The sequence below is a fragment of the Coprinopsis cinerea genome (genome assembly GCF_000182895.1).
Source record: "Coprinopsis cinerea okayama7#130 chromosome 2 map unlocalized cont3.2, whole genome shotgun sequence".
NCBI classification, from domain to species: Eukaryota; Fungi; Basidiomycota; class Agaricomycetes; order Agaricales; family Psathyrellaceae; genus Coprinopsis; species Coprinopsis cinerea.
Window position 1 is genome coordinate 1921142 of NW_003307543.1, and position 18277 is coordinate 1939418.

General features: G+C 52.6%; 7 protein-coding genes across 7 annotated transcripts; 2 read left to right on the forward strand and 5 right to left on the reverse strand.

The window, feature by feature from the left end:
- Positions 1-73: 73 nt before the first annotated feature.
- On the reverse strand, positions 74-3370 carry CC1G_05122 (hypothetical protein; the record flags this gene model as incomplete). Its single annotated transcript, XM_001833370.2, has 3 exons — positions 74-2294; positions 2343-2880; positions 2932-3370. 3 exons carry the CDS (start codon positions 3368-3370, stop codon positions 74-76), a joined length of 3198 nt encoding a protein of 1065 aa, XP_001833422.2.
- Positions 3371-3668: 298 nt separating this feature from the next.
- Positions 3669-4942, reverse strand: CC1G_05123 (hypothetical protein). Its single transcript, XM_001833371.2, has 4 exons — positions 4852-4942; positions 4719-4797; positions 4338-4660; positions 3669-4280 (listed from the first exon to the last, which is right to left on the reverse strand). Exons 1-4 carry the CDS (start codon positions 4915-4917, stop codon positions 3717-3719), a joined length of 1032 nt encoding a protein of 343 aa, XP_001833423.2. The 5' UTR covers positions 4918-4942; the 3' UTR covers positions 3669-3716.
- A 1228-nt stretch (positions 4943-6170) lies between these two features.
- Positions 6171-7423, forward strand: CC1G_05125 (hydroxyacylglutathione hydrolase). The gene is made up of 5 exons (XM_001833373.2): positions 6171-6440; positions 6501-6506; positions 6561-6673; positions 6730-7110; positions 7180-7423. The coding sequence occupies exons 1-5, from the start codon at positions 6249-6251 to the stop codon at positions 7262-7264; spliced, it is 777 nt and encodes a 258-aa protein (XP_001833425.2). The 5' UTR covers positions 6171-6248; the 3' UTR covers positions 7265-7423.
- Positions 7424-7464: 41 nt separating this feature from the next.
- Positions 7465-8348, reverse strand: CC1G_05126 (hypothetical protein; the record flags this gene model as incomplete). The annotated part of the gene is made up of 7 exons (XM_001833374.1): positions 7465-7562; positions 7615-7627; positions 7688-7777; positions 7842-7862; positions 7918-7973; positions 8032-8105; positions 8218-8348. 7 exons carry the CDS (start codon positions 8346-8348, stop codon positions 7465-7467), a joined length of 483 nt encoding a protein of 160 aa, XP_001833426.1.
- Positions 8349-8850: 502 nt separating this feature from the next.
- CC1G_05127 (Rad21 protein) lies at positions 8851-10853 on the reverse strand (the record flags this gene model as incomplete). The annotated part of the gene is made up of 5 exons (XM_001833375.2): positions 8851-9012; positions 9068-9960; positions 10104-10522; positions 10578-10693; positions 10815-10853. The coding sequence occupies 5 exons, from the start codon at positions 10851-10853 to the stop codon at positions 8851-8853; spliced, it is 1629 nt and encodes a 542-aa protein (XP_001833427.2).
- Positions 10854-11341: 488 nt separating this feature from the next.
- CC1G_05128 (hypothetical protein) lies at positions 11342-16817 on the reverse strand. The gene is made up of 11 exons (XM_001833376.2): positions 16248-16817; positions 15244-16101; positions 15022-15191; positions 14789-14969; positions 14532-14739; positions 13359-14475; positions 13067-13305; positions 12763-13017; positions 12161-12709; positions 12013-12108; positions 11342-11954 (listed from the first exon to the last, which is right to left on the reverse strand). Exons 1-11 carry the CDS (start codon positions 16769-16771, stop codon positions 11769-11771), a joined length of 4383 nt encoding a protein of 1460 aa, XP_001833428.2. The 5' UTR covers positions 16772-16817; the 3' UTR covers positions 11342-11768.
- Positions 16818-17861: 1044 nt separating this feature from the next.
- CC1G_05129 (hypothetical protein) lies at positions 17862-18170 on the forward strand (the record flags this gene model as incomplete). Its single annotated transcript, XM_001833377.2, has 2 exons — positions 17862-17971; positions 18035-18170. The coding sequence occupies 2 exons, from the start codon at positions 17862-17864 to the stop codon at positions 18066-18068; spliced, it is 144 nt and encodes a 47-aa protein (XP_001833429.2). The 3' UTR covers positions 18069-18170.
- Positions 18171-18277: the final 107 nt, after the last annotated feature.

The window sequence follows — 18277 nt, forward strand, 5'->3', positions numbered from 1 at the left end:
TGTTGACGAGAGGCTGATACAGGCGACAGCTGGCTTCGTCGGTGCGGCATCGGATCGATAGATTCGAGTTGTTTCACTTCTCAGCGATGGCAGAAGTGTCGGAAACGTCTTCAACACCGCGTTGTTCGGTTTCTTGGTCGGTAGTACCGGCAGGAGTGTGCTCCTCTGCCCTGTCGGCGTTGGCAATAGCATCTGCGGCAGTCGGTTCCTCCTGCTCTTCACTGACTGGTTCAGGAGCAAGTTCCGGGAGTGGAGTTGAATCGGCGCCTTCTTGGTGATTGGCCGGGGCAAGGTCAAGCGTTTCACTCTTTGGCGAGTTCACCGCGGATGCTTGAACAGCCTCAATGATCTCGGGGGGAGTGACCACTTTGTCGACCTCAATTATCTCGTGCACAATCTCGACGTTGTCTTGTGTCACGGGAGCGGCGGTCTCAACTTGAACAACCGGCGTGGGCTCCGCGACAGCTGATTCCTCGGCTGGAGTGTTTAAAGTGGCTGGATCTTCAGGAGCTGAAGTCGTGGCGACAGCGGGCGTTTCTTCCTCTCGGGTAGGAACAGGCTCTGGCTCCGCGGGTTGATCTTCGGTCGAAACAGGTGCTCGGAGTTCAATTTCCTCGACAGCAGGTCCAGGGACGGGTACCTCTGCATCAGGAGTGTTGTCGGCGGGGGCGTCGTCCTTAGCTTCGTCGATGGCAACAGGCTCTGAAGGCTCGGCTTCTTTGATGATAGTCTCCTCCACCACTTTGGAAGCATGAGTCGCTTCAGGTTCATGCTGAGTCGCAGGGGCCCCCGCTTGAGCCCCTAAAACATCAGCGGTGGTGACTTGCGCTTCGGTCGGAACGGGAAGAGGTTCCTCCTTCAACTCTACATTAGAGACGATGGCGTCCTCCTTGGCCTCACCTTCACGCTGAGTAGCGACGGCGACGGCACCGGCACCCGCGACAGCAGCAGCAGCAGTGACTGCAGCTACTTTATCCTCTTTGTTGTCATCCTTCTTGTCGGCGTCAGTCGGGGGAGTAGTGTCGACGGATTTGGGAGCAGTGTCAGCAGACTTGCGCGGCTTAGGGGAAGGCACCCTAACCTTAATGAAGCTTTCGCGCTTCTTGCCCCTAGCCGTGTTCGAGGTAGACGCTCTGGACAGAGGTTGGCCTTGACTGCCCTCTTCCAAGACCTCGCCCATTTCCCCTACAGGACCCCCGAAGTTCTTATCCTTGCCTTCTTTCCTGCTCTTGGTCGACAACAGCGAGTTGGAGCGTGAGGACCAGAATGCGAAGCGCTTCTTGGTGATGGAGGAGGGTGCTGGAGAACTGGAACGTTCGGCAAGCGTTGTGGCCTCAGGAATAGGAGGTGGTGGTGGAGGCTTTACAGCGAATGCTTGTTCCAAGACGAGCCATTTGAGGTTCTTGTCGCCCTCCTCTCCGTAAGGAAGTTGGGAAGTCAACGCAGGTCGCAGCTTGCAGACCACGAAAGATGGCCAGCTCGCTGAGACGGGGTCGAGAAGCGCATCGCTCCAGAAATCAACAAATGCCTCGTCGAGTTGCACGATTTGGATACCGGCAATCTTGGACTCGAGCTTCAGCTCGTCCTTCAAGCTCGATCCGCTGGGCTCCTTTCGAAGCTCGACCCGGGATCCGTTCGGGGAGGAAGGTTTACCGGATGTAGATGATTTAAGGGCGTCATCGGTGTTGAAAAGAGTGTTCGCGAGAGGGGTAAGAGGGGTGGAGGAACTGCTGAATCCGGCGCTTGAAAACACGCTCCAGTCAGCGGTGAGAGGACTTGTCTCTGTAGCCGCGCTTTGGGCAGCAGTGGTGCGATTGCCGTCAGTGGTGAACTCGCTGAGAGAGAAAGAAGGGCGCCTGCCGCCGGAAGAGGGAAGAGCGAGCAGTGAATGAGCGGGGGATTGCTTTGCTTTGTCCTCCGCTGCTTCATCTCCCGCAAGAGTGAGGATTCGGATGGTATCGTCAGTGAAAATGCGAGTTAGCGGTGATCCACTGCCTTCAGCTTTGGAAGCCACCACAATCTTTGACCACAATGCAGCGTGGTCACCTTCTTCTGCCGTACATGATAAGGCCTCAGCGACGATGCGCAGAGGTTGGAGCTTGGATTTGGGACGGTCGATCTCTGTCGGAAGTTCGGTTTCAACGCGTACAAAAAGTGCATCATACACCTGTGTCGTAAACTGCGGTCGAGACAGTAGTCGAACATCGGTGGTGGGAGAATGATTTGTGGTGTACGGATATCGGTGAACAAGCTCGAGCAAGCGAATGGGAATTCGTTGTTCTGCTGCTTGGTCACTGGGAACGTGATCAGTGGCGTTTCGAGGAACAAGACGCTCGACTCACCGAATGCTGGCAAGGAACAAGTGTTCCAGCTGGCGCCCAGAATGCTCCCAGCGTTCATAGAAGGATTTCCAGTCGTCCTTGGGTTCAACGCGGTTCGTGGACAACAGCCAAAGACCAAACATCTTGGATAGTTTTCCCCCTGATGTGCTATTGGTCTCGGCGTGCGAGGCAAGGGATGAGAATATTTCGAAGACTTCCTTCAGGAGATCATAATTCGAGGCTGGTACGAGGGGTGCCAATTTCTCTGAGAATGCCTTGGGAGGATATTCGGCATTGCGTTCCGAGTCGAAGAAAGTGTTGTACCACTCCTTCTCCTTTCCGAAGCTGCCACCTTCTAGCTGAAGGTGGCGCAATCCCCAACGGAGGACAGCGGCAACGTCGTGGGGAGAATGGGTGGTGGAAATTTCGGATTCAAATGAAGGGACTGAAGATGGTGTCTGCGTGGATAATGAATGAATGAAAAGGGAGATTAATCTCCGTTGGATGTCTTGGGAAGCCGAATACCAATGAGGGTGCATAATCCCGAGGGTGTCGACTCCTGATGGAATGCATGAGCATCGAACATAAGGAGATGTGGGTGGTCACTAACCTCGAAGAGTTATGGCTTGCGAGCATGTCCGTACGAGCCCCGCTGCCTCGACTGGTGTCAACTTGCGGTCACCGAGAGCCTTGTTGGACAAGAGAACAGCAGAATCATCCAAGACCGCTGTTGGCTCGGAGCCAGCGTCGTTCAGGAGATCCAGCGATAGGAAAGACACTGGTGCGTCTTCCGACTTTCTCTTGCGCTCTGACGGCGAGGGAGCGCGCGATTTAGACCTGAAAAAGGTCCTCAACGCACGATCCTTGTCCTTGGTCGCCTCTCGCCCCCTGCCTCTCTGTTGTCCATTGTCGTCCGGGAAGTTTGGGGTGCTTGGTGAATCGTCTTCTCGCCTGGCGCCTTTAGCTTCGGGTTCTGACCGCTTTGAGGCTGAGGACCCTTCCCTGTCATCGCGTTTACGTCTCAAAACTTTGGATAAAAAGGAGGGCATGGCGGGCCGGATGCGGGGACCAATGCTATGAAACAGGTCAAACAGAAGGATCTCGGGGGAACATGGAAACCATACGCACGAAACGGGTTGAAAAGTCGACCAACAACGACCGTCGGTTGTAATCCTCCTCTCGTTGGCACAACACTGGTCGCTTCACTCAACACGTGGGACCATATTTTGCCATTCTCTTACCTCCGAATCTCGTGATCCGGCTGCCGGTCTAGCCTCCGCTCCAACTCCGACCCAGCGCTTACCGACACGTAGCCCAGGCGCTTACACGAACAACCCCAATTGCGTGTTGAGACTGCCACTCAATGTATAATTCGGTGACTAAGGGTATATAAGCTCAAGCTTTGTCGCGGAAAGGAAGTTGGTAGTTTCCCTGGGTATAACCTGGCACCTGTTCCTCACCGACCAGTCCATCATACCGTATGGGCGAGTAAGGACTTTGAGCATGCAGCATGGCCGAATTTCCATATCTCTGCATAAACTCTGCGGATGGCGGAACACGACTTCTCCGAACTCGTCGTCGATAAACCAGAAACGCAGCAATCAAAAGTCCAATGAGAGCAAGAGCGCCCAAGACTCCACCCACAATTGCGCCCGTATTGCTTGAACCTGATTTCGCACCACCCACTGAGCCTGGTGCGTTGGCAGTCTCGTCTCCCCCGCCGCTCGACCCGGATGTTGGGAAAAGGATGCCGTCGAGAGCAGTGCTTGTAACATCTGCCTTGCTTGCTCCAGCGACCGAGCCTTGTCTGTGAGTCGGCTCTGAGGGCGGGCTCCCAGCTGTCGACGTGTTTCCGTCGTGACTTCCCGTATTCGTCCCAAAAACTGGAAGGGGCCGACCCTCGCCTTCGGATTCCTCCGGTGAGCTTGCGTCCTCTACGGACTCGGAGGGTAAGTTGTTCTGAAGAACAGTGGGATATCAATCTGCTGCCCCCTCTTTTTCCATCTCTGGACTCACCGAGGTTTCTGACGGAGGTTCACTCGAGTCACGAGAAGGCGTGCCCGCAGGTGGGTCCTCAGAGTTATCTCCGGTCGCTGGCGGAGGTACAACAGGTTCCTGGGGAGATGGTGAAGCAGGAGGTCTCGTCGGGGTAGGAGTTTCGGCTGTCGACGAACGGGTGGAGCTTTTATTCCCTCTCGTACTTGTAGCCGGTGCTGTGGGGGATGGCGCAGGCACTGGAGTACCCCTCCCTGAAGTCTTTGGTGGCGACTCGGGTGTCCGTGTCGGCGGGGGCATCGGGAGGAACGGATTGCAGCGCCAATTCTGTACCACCTCTAGCCCTTTCAAGAATGTCTAAAAACATATCCGTGGTATAGGATCATGTGCTAATCGACGTACAGGATAATCCGCGGCAGAACTCGTGGTCAATCCCTCTGTGTTGACGGGATTCAACATTGCTATCGACTTTGTCCACTGGCTGTCGAGGCAAGGTATGTATTGGGCATTCAACAACAACGCGGCCGCAACTCACCGAGGGCCCTCTCGACAGCAAGCTACCATGGGAAGGATTAGCGTTTAGCTGGGGTAGCCGGACCATGGCCACAGCTGAGACAGCACGATAGGTGGATTTAGATAAGTGCGCTCAGATGGATGGGCACATAAATACTTATGTTCAAAGGAGTGTGCGGGGTTGAATTCGAAAGGACCGTCACGGCCGCGCCCAGACGTAGAGCGATTGGCAAGGGGAAGGAAATCGGTGGGTGTTTTACCGTGTCGCATTCGCCGATATATACATGAATCCTGGCACAAAAGGTAAGACAGGACCATCATGGCGGACGGTGATGATCACGAAAGATGGAATCCCAGTCTTTGGGAAACGAAGCACGTACGGGCGCTCATTATTGAATGGAATCTATTGTACTCCTCTATCTTTAGCTCAGCCAGCCGAAAGGCTGTGGTGACGACGGTTACTTACCTCAGGCTGTGTATGCAGATCCGTGGGCGACTCCGATTGTCTCGCTCGTAAGTGTCTACCATCGGATTTTCGATTGGAGGAACATGAAGACCGGTCGCCCACCTGGGTGGGACAGCTTGGGGGATCTGTTGATTGGAACGAGCGGTTTTACTGCCCAACCTACAATACATGTAGGCAAAGACTGTTCTCTGGCCAGGCCTACAAAAATTAACGACCCTGTATACGTTTTGGATCTCCTCGTCAGACATAATCAGATGTGGGTCACGGTGGGTGCAGTGTGGGGTCCTTAGAGCATACAAACGAAGTATGCGTACTCTAAAATTGTGGACTTCATGGATTTTACGCCCAGGAGAGCCGGAGATGCAGTATAATAGAGCACCAGGATCCCCTCGTGTGCAGACTGGACACAAGCCACTTATCATGTTCGGATGTTGCCGTGGCCTGGGGGTTGACAGCCGCCTCCCATTTGGGCGTCTGATGGGCGCTAGCTATTATAATAGACCATCATCTGGAGCAAGAAAGGTCAATGTTGGCTGTGGGCAGGTCATTAGATAAAGAGAGCTCAGATACGTGACTATGAACACTGAACACCGCAAGAAATACTTGTCGGTGATACCCCTGACAGCCCAGACTCCGAGTCAGGTCGAAGTCAACGTTGAAGGAAGTGCGACCCTGCCTGCCGTAATTCTGCACTCGCCAAAGGTCTTGAAGAAGTAATATGGGAGTAGAGCAGTAGAATAGTATCTACTACTCTCAGCATCTTGGAAGCGCCGTCAACGCGTCAGAAAGTTGCCGTGGGACCAATATTATAATCGACGTCACCGGAAAGAAACCCGGCGACTGCAGCTTATCCAACCCCTCACATGTTACAGTCAGTCTCCAGAACTTTCCACCACCATCTTCGACTCCAGAACTACAGGAAATCGTCCTTCTCGTCCACTGCCTATAGAAATATGAAGATCGTCCCAGTCCCTGTCCGCGAGGACAATTACGCCTACCTCCTCATCGACGAGCCTTCGAATAAGGCTGCTGCTGTTGACATCTACGATGTGCCCAAGGTGACGGAGAAGGCAAAGGAGCTAGGGGTTGAAATCGTTGCAGCGATTACCACGCATCATCACTACGACCATGCTGGAGGGAATAAGGTGTGTTCTGGTGGGCTACAGGTTCGAGAGCGTGGCTAATGATAAGGCTAACTACAACAGGCATTTGTAAGTGGCTTCTATTGGCTGGTGAGGGATGAGGTTGGTTGAACATTGAAATAGGCCCAGCTATACCCTGGTGCACCGATTTATGGAGGGAGTGACCAGGTGGCTGCAGTGAACAAGATCGTCAAGGACAACGAAACCTTCACGTTCGGTGATAACATTACAGTCCGGTACGTCCAACAGAGTTCTAATCCATGACCATGCGACGCCAATACCGTCACTGTAGCTGCCTCGCTACTCCATGCCACACCCGAGATTCCATCTGCTTCCATGTAACCGATGCAGTCAACAAAAACCACCCAGGAGGCGTGTTCACAGGGGACACCCTCTTCATCGGTGGTTGCGGCAGATTCTTCGAAGGCTCGGCAGAAGAGATGGTTCAGGCCCTTAACTATCTGAGAACTCTCCCTGACGAAACTATCGTTTACAATGGCCACGAATACACCGCTTCCAACCTCGCGTTTGGGAAACATATCGAACCTGACAGTCCCGGAATCGAAAAGCTGACGGAATTGGTGGAGAAGAATAAGATCACGACCGGATTGACAACTATTGGGGACGAGAAGAGGTGGAATGTGTTCATGAGGTTGGGGGTTGAAGCCGTTAGGTGCGTTTCTTTTCGGTCTGGGTGTGTGGTGGAACCAGGACGGAACTGACTCTGGGTTCCATGTTCTAGGAAGGCAACTTCTGCAAACGATGACACGCCAGACGCTGTGGTTATGGATTCCCTGCGAAACCAAAAGAACACGTACAAAGGTTGATCCACTCTCGATCCTCTTCCTTCAACACACATCGTACTCAATCCCACCCTCCGTCTTCCAAACTGTGAAGCCGCGCTATAACGAGAACCAAGCTGCCGTTCGTAAAGCGAAATTCAGATACATGTATATTATTAGTTCGAGAATATCCAATCGCGCCCTTTTGCCACCGAATCGAAAAAGAGGATTCTCTTGAAGTGAGATTAACCGAGGCCCACAGCTTTGGATACTGCGGCGCGCGCGTATGGGATGTATGAGAGAGTGTACCAGATGTAGGCCAGGTACTGAACAAAGACGAGAACTGTAGATGGGACATGAGTGGAGGAATGGATGAGTGAACGGACAACAGGTACCGAGGCAAAGAATCTGGAAGTGGGGATACAGTGTCAGTACTGCGTCGCCGATTGTGAAGAGAAAAGACCCTACATCACTGCCAATTACGAATGCGCCGACAAAGACGAGACCGATCGATGCGAGGAAGATGATCGTGGCCACTACTCGCACAGGTTTGAACATCTGTAGTGGATGAGGAACGTCCATTACTGTGTTGCTTGATTGGAGACTAGTGAATGGGACATACGAGCTTCAGTTGATTGAAGAACTGCACAGACATACAATCAGCTATGGTAATGGAGAAGTGAAGAGATTTCGCGCACCCCAATGATAAATCCTGTTCCCAACAACGACACAAGCGTTCCAAGACCAAAGAAGACTGCCAAGTGGTCCTTAGGATTGGTGAAAAGGCCTGGCGGGAGACATTGAGAACGCACCAGCAAAAACGACAACATTCCCTCCAAAGAGCAGGATAGCGCCCACCAAACTCAGCACAAAACCGAACAAAAGGCTGTTTTTTTGTTTCATTGTTCATGGCATTGACGAAGGATGGTTGAGCATTCCAGGCAAATGCGCGGGTCAGTTTCATCGAGCATGTCGCGCAGTTCTGAAAGCAGACGCACCATCCGAGGAAGCCATAGATACGCGTCTTTTTCGAAAGATTCAAGAATTTGAAGGCTGGCTCCCCTTCAGAGAAAGCAGAGTCGGGAATCACGTTCGTCGCTGCCTCGAGGTTAACCCAGCCTGGTGCCATTATGGTAGATAGTTGCTTTGCCGTTCAGGGTAGGCGTTATTACAGAATTGAACAATGTGAGTGGGCTTTAGTACAATTGTTTCGAGGTTGGGCCCAAGAGGGTTATAGGAAGCTGATCCTGCAGCAGAGGATGGTGAAAGACAAGAATTGCTGCGACGGATGTGTTGTTGCTGCAACCAAAGTGTCGTTCGAGAGCGCGATCAAATAATCGTGATGCCAAGCCTTGGCCCCTATCCAATTCTCCGTTACTCTACACCAGTGCAGGTTGGCTTCGACAAACCGCCTGTCAGCCCTGCATACTCAACATGGCATTGGCAAGTACGATATCGAAGACCCCAATGTCATCTACACTTAGATTTCCACACTTTAGCTTCTCTGCTTGATATCTTAGTATCTATTCAATCCGAATACATGGTGGCTAGAGTAAAATTACAACATCCAAAACGGTCCATAGTGCGAGATGACTCGGATAAATGCCGACAATATACTTATACAAGATAATTTATTCAGATGAACGAGGACTGTGCCTCTGTGCCTGCCAGAGTCTGGGTTTCCCTTGAACTCGGATGTCTTCGAAAGGCGCGGGTTGTGTAAGTTTGACGCAGTCTCTCGTTCCAAGGACAAGAAGCTCAAAGAAGAATGACGCAGCTGCGCGACGGGTTGCCTATAAAGGAGCGTGAATGGGTGGTTGGTTTGATGTGACCAGGCACCAAGCTTACCTTCGTAGCCATCGCGTTGAAGCTCATAGTGACATCCTCCACATCATCGGTTGGCTGCAGCTCCTTGCGAACGAAACCCAGTGCTTTCACTGTGTTCTTGCTGAATCCTTTGGCGTCTGCTTCTTGGGCCTCTTCCTGCGCTTGTGTCGGAGGTTGGCGTCGATCGAACATGGCAATGGGACAGCTTGAGTCTATGTAACCTCCCTCTCCCTCCCATCCCTCAGCCCCAGGTGTAGACAATCTGCTTCGGACGCTAGGAGCGACTGAGACAGACCTGGACCTCCCCAGTTCAAAGTCGACGTTGCCGTATCCATCTTCGTTGGGAAGGTCCAGCTGATACTCGTCCAAGCCCCCCGTTTGGTCCCCGAAGTCGAAGTCTCCAGTTAGGTTGTGGTCTTCCCCGCCCTTGTCAGTAAGCCCAGCAATGCTTGGAGCCAGGCTCACTCCCCGTCGACCTGCCTCCACTTCGTCCTCGTCGAGCCTGATACGTTTGCTACCATCAGGAGCAACCGAAGCGTATCGTCGCTTCTGACCAGACGACTCGAGAGGACGGAGGAAAAGTTCAGCCAGTTCAGGTGCTAATCCTGGGGGCCCGGCCGAGAGGAAGAGGTCATTGTTGATGGTTTTGGTAGGAAGGAAATGGGGTAGGGGATCGTCTCCAATGGCAAACAGTTTCATTTCCAGTGCTGTGCGGGGAAGGAAGCGCTGTTCAGTGACGATATTACTAACATCCTTGAAAGGGCCGTCCCCTTGAGATGCGAACCCGGGGCCATCTGCCATCTCTGTCACCGAGTCGATGATTTGCTTCCTTTCCCTGGGCTTCCTAACGGGTTTCGGTTCAACGTTGGTATCCGGCAGGGGATTGTCATCTGCAGCTGGGGTATCTGGAAGTTCTGTTAAGGGAGAGGCTACCAAAAGGCAAGTCAGCACAAGGTCTTGCTGGTACACAATTGACACTCACATGCCCGACTTGAAGACGGTTGGTCGCCATTCAGAGGAACATCAACGGGTTGGTCGAATCCAATACCCAGGTCACCCAAATCCATTCCACCAAAGTCGGGGAAGTCCATGTCCATTTGAGACTGGAAAGGTGGCTCTGACGGGTCACGACTCAAGCTGCGAATCGATTGCATGTCGAGGTCGATTCCTTTGGAAATGCCGTTGAGATGAAAACTACGCATGCTGTGAACGCTTGCAGCATCTCGCCCAACGCCAATACTTTCATGGTCGACACTCATCCCGTCTTCATTCTCCCGGGCGGGTGCCCCATCCCAGTCAATACCAAGGTCAATATCTTGGAAGTCTTGAGACCCAATACCGTCGGAAGGCCCAATGTCAAAGTTGTCAAAGGTTCCGAAGTGATCGAGTCCATTGGTCAGAGGAAGGGTGATATCTTCAATTTGTGCTTGGTGGTGCCCAGAGTCGCGAAGTGGACGGTCGATGAATCCCATGTCCCTTTCGAAAGGCGATTTGTCAGGACGATTTAAGAGTGGTTTTGGGCACGACTTACCAATTGTCGTCTGGAAGCACTAGATTAACATCAATTGTGTTAGCTTGCAAGGTAATGGTCGTTGTGTTGACGTTCAGTTGGTCTTCGGTGAGGTCAACGACGCCGGGTCGAAAAGCCTGGGATCGTTCAGCACACTTGAAGAAACGCGACGAGGGGGAAACCTGCCATCTTAATTTTCACCAGGGCATCATTGCAGTCATCCAATAGATATTTTGCCTTTCGACTGTAGATGCGAACCACGCCGAGCAAGAGTTGTCCGCTAAGGCGCAGGGCCATGACTTCAATGTCTTCCCCTTTAATGGCGTCTATCGAAAGATTCAGTTATCTGGACGTTGTTATTACCAGAGGCACCACGCACCAACTGACTGCTCAATGTCAGTCTGCAGCGTCTGCGCTTTGGAAAGCTTGCGCTCCATATGAGCGGCGAGCCATACGCGTCCAAGAGGACCGCGCCTCGAAAGAATGGCTTCAGCGTAGAACTAGAGAAATAAAGAGTTATTAGATCAATTGTACGAGCCAGGGCCTCTTTCCTCACCATTTCGACCCGCTGAGCACGTAGTTTGAAATCAAGAAAACGCGTCCAGGAACTGGCTGCAATTTCCGTCAGAGAGCGCGTCAAATCTCCCACGTGATCGATGCCTTTCGAACTCCGCGTGTCAGTATACTCACTAGTCAGGCTGTCAGTGTCAGATTCAGAAGGAAGGCGATGAAGCGCGCAGATAGATAAAGTGCCATTGTGGTTTTCTAGAGTTTAATGGTAGTAAAAAAGCGACAGTTACACCGATAGCTAGTAACCAGGGAAGAAAATAGGAAGAGGAGGAAAGCAAAGAGCCAACGGTAGAAAGTCCGAGAAACGGGCTGGGGTAGCAGTAGTTTAGGTTTTTTTCATGGTAAGTAGAGGGTTGTGTAAGCGGGAGTTGTTTTTGTTATGCGAAGTGTAAAGTAGGAATGTCGAAGGATTTTTTCCAAGGTCAAGAATGGTACCCAGATGTACAGGAGTCGGAAGAAGGAGCGACAGATCGAGGCAGGGGTCGTAACAAGGTCGTGAACGGGTCGTAACGATATGAATGTTTTTCTGTATTCCAGTAGTGTCAGAGCGTCGTCATCATGGTTATAGAGTTATGTTCATGGGTTTGTTCGTTTGTTCGAGGTGAGTTCGTTCGCAATCTGAAAATGAGGCGGGTTCGAGAGTTAGAGCGAGGATGTCCCAGGTCCGCCTTTTCTGCGGAGAGTCTCGTGGATATCCGACAAGGTGCGAGCTGTTTCCATAGTCGAGGGCCCTCCGCCAGGAAGGATGGTCAATCGCTGCTTCGTCGTGTTAATAAGCTGCCTAACGTTAGGTACGACTCGTGGAATGAAGTCGGTAATTAGAGGATCCTTAAAGAGATTATCAGTATTCAGTGGACAGCGCCATGTAACTGGATGTAGTACGAACGTCGGGACGAAGGACGGCAACAGCTCGCTGCAACCACCACAATGCAGATTTGAACCACTCATCATTAGGTGGAGAGTCGGCAACGATTGAAGACAACTAAAAAAGGCGATCAGCTTTCGAGTCGTGATGGATAAGGACGCGAACATACTCGATGAACAAGGGTCAGAACGACTGCTTGTGATACGAGAGGCTGCCCATTGAGGGGCATGATGAGGTCAGGATTGGTGTGGCCCAAAAGATCGCGAAGCTTGTCTACGTCCTGGGTGTGCAAAACTCCAAGGTAGATCTCGTCCCACTGGTCGGCCTTGATGGGCGGGGTGCGCTCCGGTTGGGGCTGAGGCAGAGGCTGGGGGATGGTGGCAGGATGGGAGGCTTGAGGAGCTGCGATACCGAACCATGGCTGATGGACAGGTCCAGGGGCAGGCTGTGGCTGTGGCGGAGGAACAGGCTGGTAGACCTGATGAGGGTGAGGGTGTGAATAGGGCTGGGGCTGTGGGTTGGGGCCGGATACCGGCGCTTGTCGATGAGCTTGCTGACCAATGCCAGGTTGAATCGATCCTGCTGGTGATCCTTGAGAAGGTTGTGGGCCTTGCAGATGGTGATGAGAGGACGAGGGCGGGTTCACCGGGTTCATGGACAAGAACTTGACTTGGTCCGACAATGACCGTACAGTGAGCTCGAGGTCGCGAAGCGAACTCTACAGGATCGTTAGCGAGGATGCGAAGGTGATATTCGTTCAGCAACACCCACCTCATGTCCACGGAGGGCGTCGTTCTTCCAAGCGTTCAGTTCCGATTTCAGACCATTGATTTCGCCCCGAACCTCCCTGATGAGCTCTTGGTGCAAGGAGGAGGCCTGTTGAGAGAATACAGGGACAAACGCCTTCACAACAGCATCCTTGACCTGACGTTCAATGAGCGGCGTCAAGTTGGCCGAGATTACGTGGGCGAAGTGGTTGCTAATGTCAGGTCTTGTGAACAACTTCTCGATTTCGATAGGCAAGCTCTGGACAGCAGTGAGCAAAAGTGGCAAGGCATAGCGACGAAGTACACACCTGGTTAATGACATCAACCAGTCCCCGGCCAACCTGCTCGTTGAGCGCCGTCTTGACCTCGTTCTTGGTGATGTTCTCGAGCGATGGCAAGACAGAGTTCTGTACTTCGCTCTTGACGGCCATCTCGACGACCCTTGTAGTATTGCGAGTGAGCTCCGTGGAGATGAGCTTCAGGATCTTTTCCTGGCGCGCAAAGTCCTCGGCTTGTTCGTGGGCTCTAGCATCCTCCAAACGTTGGTCTACGAAGGCGATAAGCAAGGGATACAGTGGAAAATAACAAGAATCCTCCTACGTTGTTTGTCCATCTCCTTAGAGATAAGTCGGCTGATGCGGTTGTGAAGGCTGTCCTCAGTCTTTTTCATCTCCTTGGACAACACTTGACTGAGTTGTGGATCAGTGATGAGTGTGCTGTCGCTCGATTTGGCGCCTTTATCCTTGTGACCACCGCCCACGGCACTGTGGTTGTCCTTGCCATCATCCTTCTCTTTCCAGTTAACATTCTTTGACTTGTTGGCCTTGCCCTTGCCTTCGTTGGCGCGAGCCTCTTCTCCCCTGTTATTGAAGTCGTCTTCCTGTTGATCGGTAGGTGGGGTGCGGCCCCGGGGAGGTGGGAAGATGCCAGAATTGGGGGCAGAAGGAATGTTGATGGGTACTTGAGAGGGAGCTCCCGTGGGAGGAATGGGGAGCGGTCCGCGAGATGGCTTGGTGGCGGTAATAGAGGAGTCGGTCGGCGAGGGAATGCGTGCAACAGGTGGAGGGAGCTCGATAGCAGGGTATCGCGCGCCCGCTGTCATGAGTGCGGAGTCGAACCACTCCTTGCGAATGAGAACTTGATCTACACCACTCGAGTGTACAGAGAAAGCTACCAACGCCAATTCTCCAGGAGGAAGCTTCGCAGCGATGCAAGCAGCGTGGGCTTCATCACCATGAGGATCGGAATCGCCGGTGAGGATGACAAAGTGAATGGTGGCCTTGGGACCCGTGAACTCTACGACCTGCTCAAATTGGCCGCGAACCTGTTCTTCTCCATTGACGTATGACGATTCGATGTTGAGCTTGCAGGCAATTATACTTTCGCGGCGGCTGTTCGCAATCCAGAGAGTCTGGATCCTGCTGTCGTAGTTAGCGTGGCCGAACATGTCAGGGTCTTCTTGCTGGCTATTAATAAACTTGATCGTCGACAGCACAGACTTGGTGGAATGAGCCAGCAACTGGAAGATTGTCCCGTTCCTCCTTCCAATCACAATCCCGCCGTCGACGAAGGCAAGGTAAGACGGGATGTCTTCGCCTCGAACCTTGTGAGTCGCATATGGGATAGTATCTTGGAGGTTCCACATGGTGAGCGTTGAATCCTCTGTAATGGCAGCAAGCGAATAATGAAGAGGGTCAAAGTCGAACGCGCAAATCATCTAGACATATTCCTTAAGCGCTGCTGAGCATAGAACGGGCCCGTAAAGACACTCACCGAAGGAACGCCATACATCTGCCCGATGTGGTGCAAGTCGCCATGAGGAACAGGACCTTGCAGGTTGGCGATATCGGTCAAATGGATGACATAAATTTTGCTGTCAGACGCAATGGCGAGAGTACCAGGCTCCTTTGGGTGCCACTTCACAGCACGAAGGGCATCGACAGGATTATTGGTAGGTGGTATACAGAGCAACAAGTCACCACTGCGAGAAGTGAGAAAACCGATGGTTGTATAATAAGGAAAGTACTTACGGAACATCGTCCGTGATCAGATCGGGCAGTTCCCAGAGAACAAACCCACCATCGGATGTAACACCTGCCAAACGGTTACCGTAGACAGCCATGTCGATGACACTGGTCGTGGAAGGGAAGAGATTAGGCAGTTGAAGCAAGGTGCGGTCGCCGCTCGAACGAGAGATGACGCGAACGCGACCTATCAGTAGTTTAAGCCACGTTCGTTCGTCATGCTAGTCGAATGTCCTCACCTCTGGTCATCGCATAGGCCACCCAGTGCGTCGCCCCGATGGTACTTCCTGGCAAGAAGACCGACTCTTGGCGAACCAGCGCAATGGCGGTCGACTTGACATAGTCCCGCGGGGCCTGAACGTCTTCGTTAATCTTCGCAACGTCAAAGAGAATAGTTTGTGTCTGGGGACTTAAAGGATGAATTAGATTTACGACGTAAATCAGGGGGAAACGGGACGAACACTGGGCTTGACTGGTTCTTGTTAGCGGTCTTTGTATGGTGGAAGTTCAAATTCTTGCTCCTGTTACCACTCCTAGGACCAGGTGAGCCCTCTTTATCGCGACGATTCAGGTTCGAGGCAGCCTGAACGACTTGCTGTTGGGGTGCGCGTGCTTGCGACTTGGGCGGCGAGCCTCTTGGGGAGGATGTGCGGTGGGGCGGTCCTTGAACTGGAATCTTCGGTGGAAGGGGAGGGGGAGGAATGCGAGCTTGATTGTACGGGTCTGGTTGTATGGGATAACCGTGATCATGGACATATGGCTCATACTGATTGTTCTGTGCCTGCACAGGTTGAGTTTGCAATGGAGCCCCGCGAGTCAAGGTGTCCAAAAGATTCTCCATGGACTGTCGCTTGGGATCGGTGACGTGAGTCCACGATGAATCGTCGTTGGTGCTGGAAGCGCTGGCAGACTGTGTAGGCACAGGCTTCTTCTTGATAGAACCAGTCGTAGAGGAAAGATGGTCAAAGGGAGACATGAACTCGAACATGGAGCGACGGGGCGAAGGAGGGTTCGGAAGTTGCTGAGGCATAGCCTGAGGCTGAGGTGGAGGGAGTGGGACATGTTGAGTTTGTTGGGGAGGAGAGAACTGCTGCTGCTGTTGCTGCTGGATAGCTGGAGGTGTTGGTTGGGATGGAGGCGGGGGTTGGACGACAGGTCCAGGGGCGACGGGCTGCAGCCTCGGCGACAGCTCAGACTGATCATGCTGATTGTAAGGTCGGTATTCCCCATCGCGGGGAGGAGGTGGGTTGTACGGAGGTGAAGGGGCCGACGGTGCAGGGCCGCGTTGATTGTCTGCGACGTTGGACCGAGGGACGGCACTGTGATAAAAATATGTCAGTAATGGAAATTAAGTCAAAATATTGAAGGGCAGTGAAGCGAAAGGCGATTCCCATGAGGCGAACGCGTGTCGCTTCGCATCGACCGAGTTTTTCTGAAAGGCAGAAGCAAAGGATAGAGAACGTACCTTCCCATCAGCTGCTCCAGTAAAATCTTCTGATTCTCTGTATGAGACGGGGAAGCATTGGATCGGGATGATCCTGGAGGGGTTGGGATTTGTTGAGGTTGTTGAGCGGCTTGAGCGGCTTGAGCAGGGGGCAGGCGAGCGGAAGACGAGGGTTGGTTGAGAAGAGAAAGCAAGGCACTTTGGCGCTCCTGGACTGTTGTCGCAGACGTTCCTGGAGCTGAGGCAGAAGAAGAAACTGTAGGAGGCTCGTCCGTCAAGGGCAAAGCTGGAGAGATGGGTGCAGAGACAACGGTATTGGGTTCAGGGACTGCTACGGGTGCATCCAGGCTTCCCGATTGCTGGGATTGGTGATCCTGAGGGACCATAATATGATGAAACAGAGAGTCGATTAAATCAGAAGAAGAGTTGTTGGGAGGCTGCTGGGCTGCTGGTGCCGCCGATGTCGGGTTGGGTTGATTCTGGGGAGGCGTCGAGGCCCTTGAGAATAACTCTTGCAGTCGGTTATCCATTGGAACTGTCGACATCTTGAAATTGGTGGATACTGGGCAGGAACCGACTTTGTCAAATTCCTAATGAACGAGGGAGAGGACAAAGATACACCCAGTGACTGTATTTTTTGCGCTGTACAACTCCAACACGCTCACAACACGAGGCTCGCTCGGCTAATGCCGAAACTAACTCATTACACTTTGCTGTACGCGCTTTAACAGGAGCGCATAACTCTTCAACCGCTCTCCTTTGTTTCTGGAATAGAAAGGATACGATGCTTTCAGTGACAAACACACAACGACTGTTCCTTGGTGACATCTCGTCTCGCTCGATCTTGACACCTATACTCTGTTCTTCGACTACTACAGTGCCCGTCGTCTCACTTGAAAAGCTCACCCTATGGACTGGTCTACCACTTGCACTTATTCCAGCTGTGATGGAATCCAGTGACTCGGTTGGAGTCTAAACTACAGACGTCCAATGTGGTTTATCAGGCTTTGACGTTGTGCCTGTCCAAGTTCAGAGGCCCTTCTGGCCCGAGGCTCACTACTTGAAGCTAGATTCTGTCTCAGCCCCCGGAGTGTGAACCAGGTTTAGGGTCAAGGGGTCCTGGCAAAGACGATAAATCAGTCTTGATGATGCCCCTGGATGCACTTGATCACGCCGAACCACCGAAGTGGGGGAACAGACATCTCGTCTGGCATATCGACTCATCCTGCCGTCCGAAACTCAAAATCAAATCCCCGGAATAACGAAAGGGATTTCCAAGCAATGCCTCAGCTGTGACATGATGACTCCAATGAAGCTTTATTCACCCTCTGTCTCACACGCCCTGTATTTGGCAGTGGAAAGAACACAAGGCCCACGACCCACTATGACTCTTTGGGAAGCGCTGGGGAGGCACCGGTCCCAAGTAGTTCAGTGACAGGTCCTCGTGTTGGTACGGTGGCTTTCGGCACGTTTATGGTTTGCTCTCCATACAAACTTCCCTACCTGAAGGACAGGTCACATTCGAAGGGAGCAAATACGCCCAAACACGCTGAAGGGTATAAAAGGCCTTCTCTAATCTGTAGACAAGACCTCAGAGTTATCTCTGTAACGACCAACTCACTCGCAACTATCATCATGGTACAACTGTCCGCACATCTTCTCTTCGTCCCCCATGCTGACCTTGCGCTGCAGAACCCCGTCAACTACAACAACTGCGGCTCCTCTTCCTGCGGCTGCGGCGCCAGGTTCGTCCACCGCCATTGACCGCCCGTCTTCATGTCGTTCTGACCCTTCGTCGCTTCTCCCAGCTGTGCCTGCAAGCCCGGCGAGTGCAAGTGCTAAACGTCTCACCGCCAGCGTAACCTGTGAAATAAGTCTGAACGGAATGCTGCCTTTGTAACATATGAATAACCCACAAATGCCAATCATGGATTCGTTCTGAAACACCTTCCTTCTGCTTCGGCCAGACCAACCTCTACCTGAGTTTTGAGCATGTTGAAGTGGACTGAGGGCGTCGAGCAATCGTCAGGCAACGGCATTTTTGATGGCTG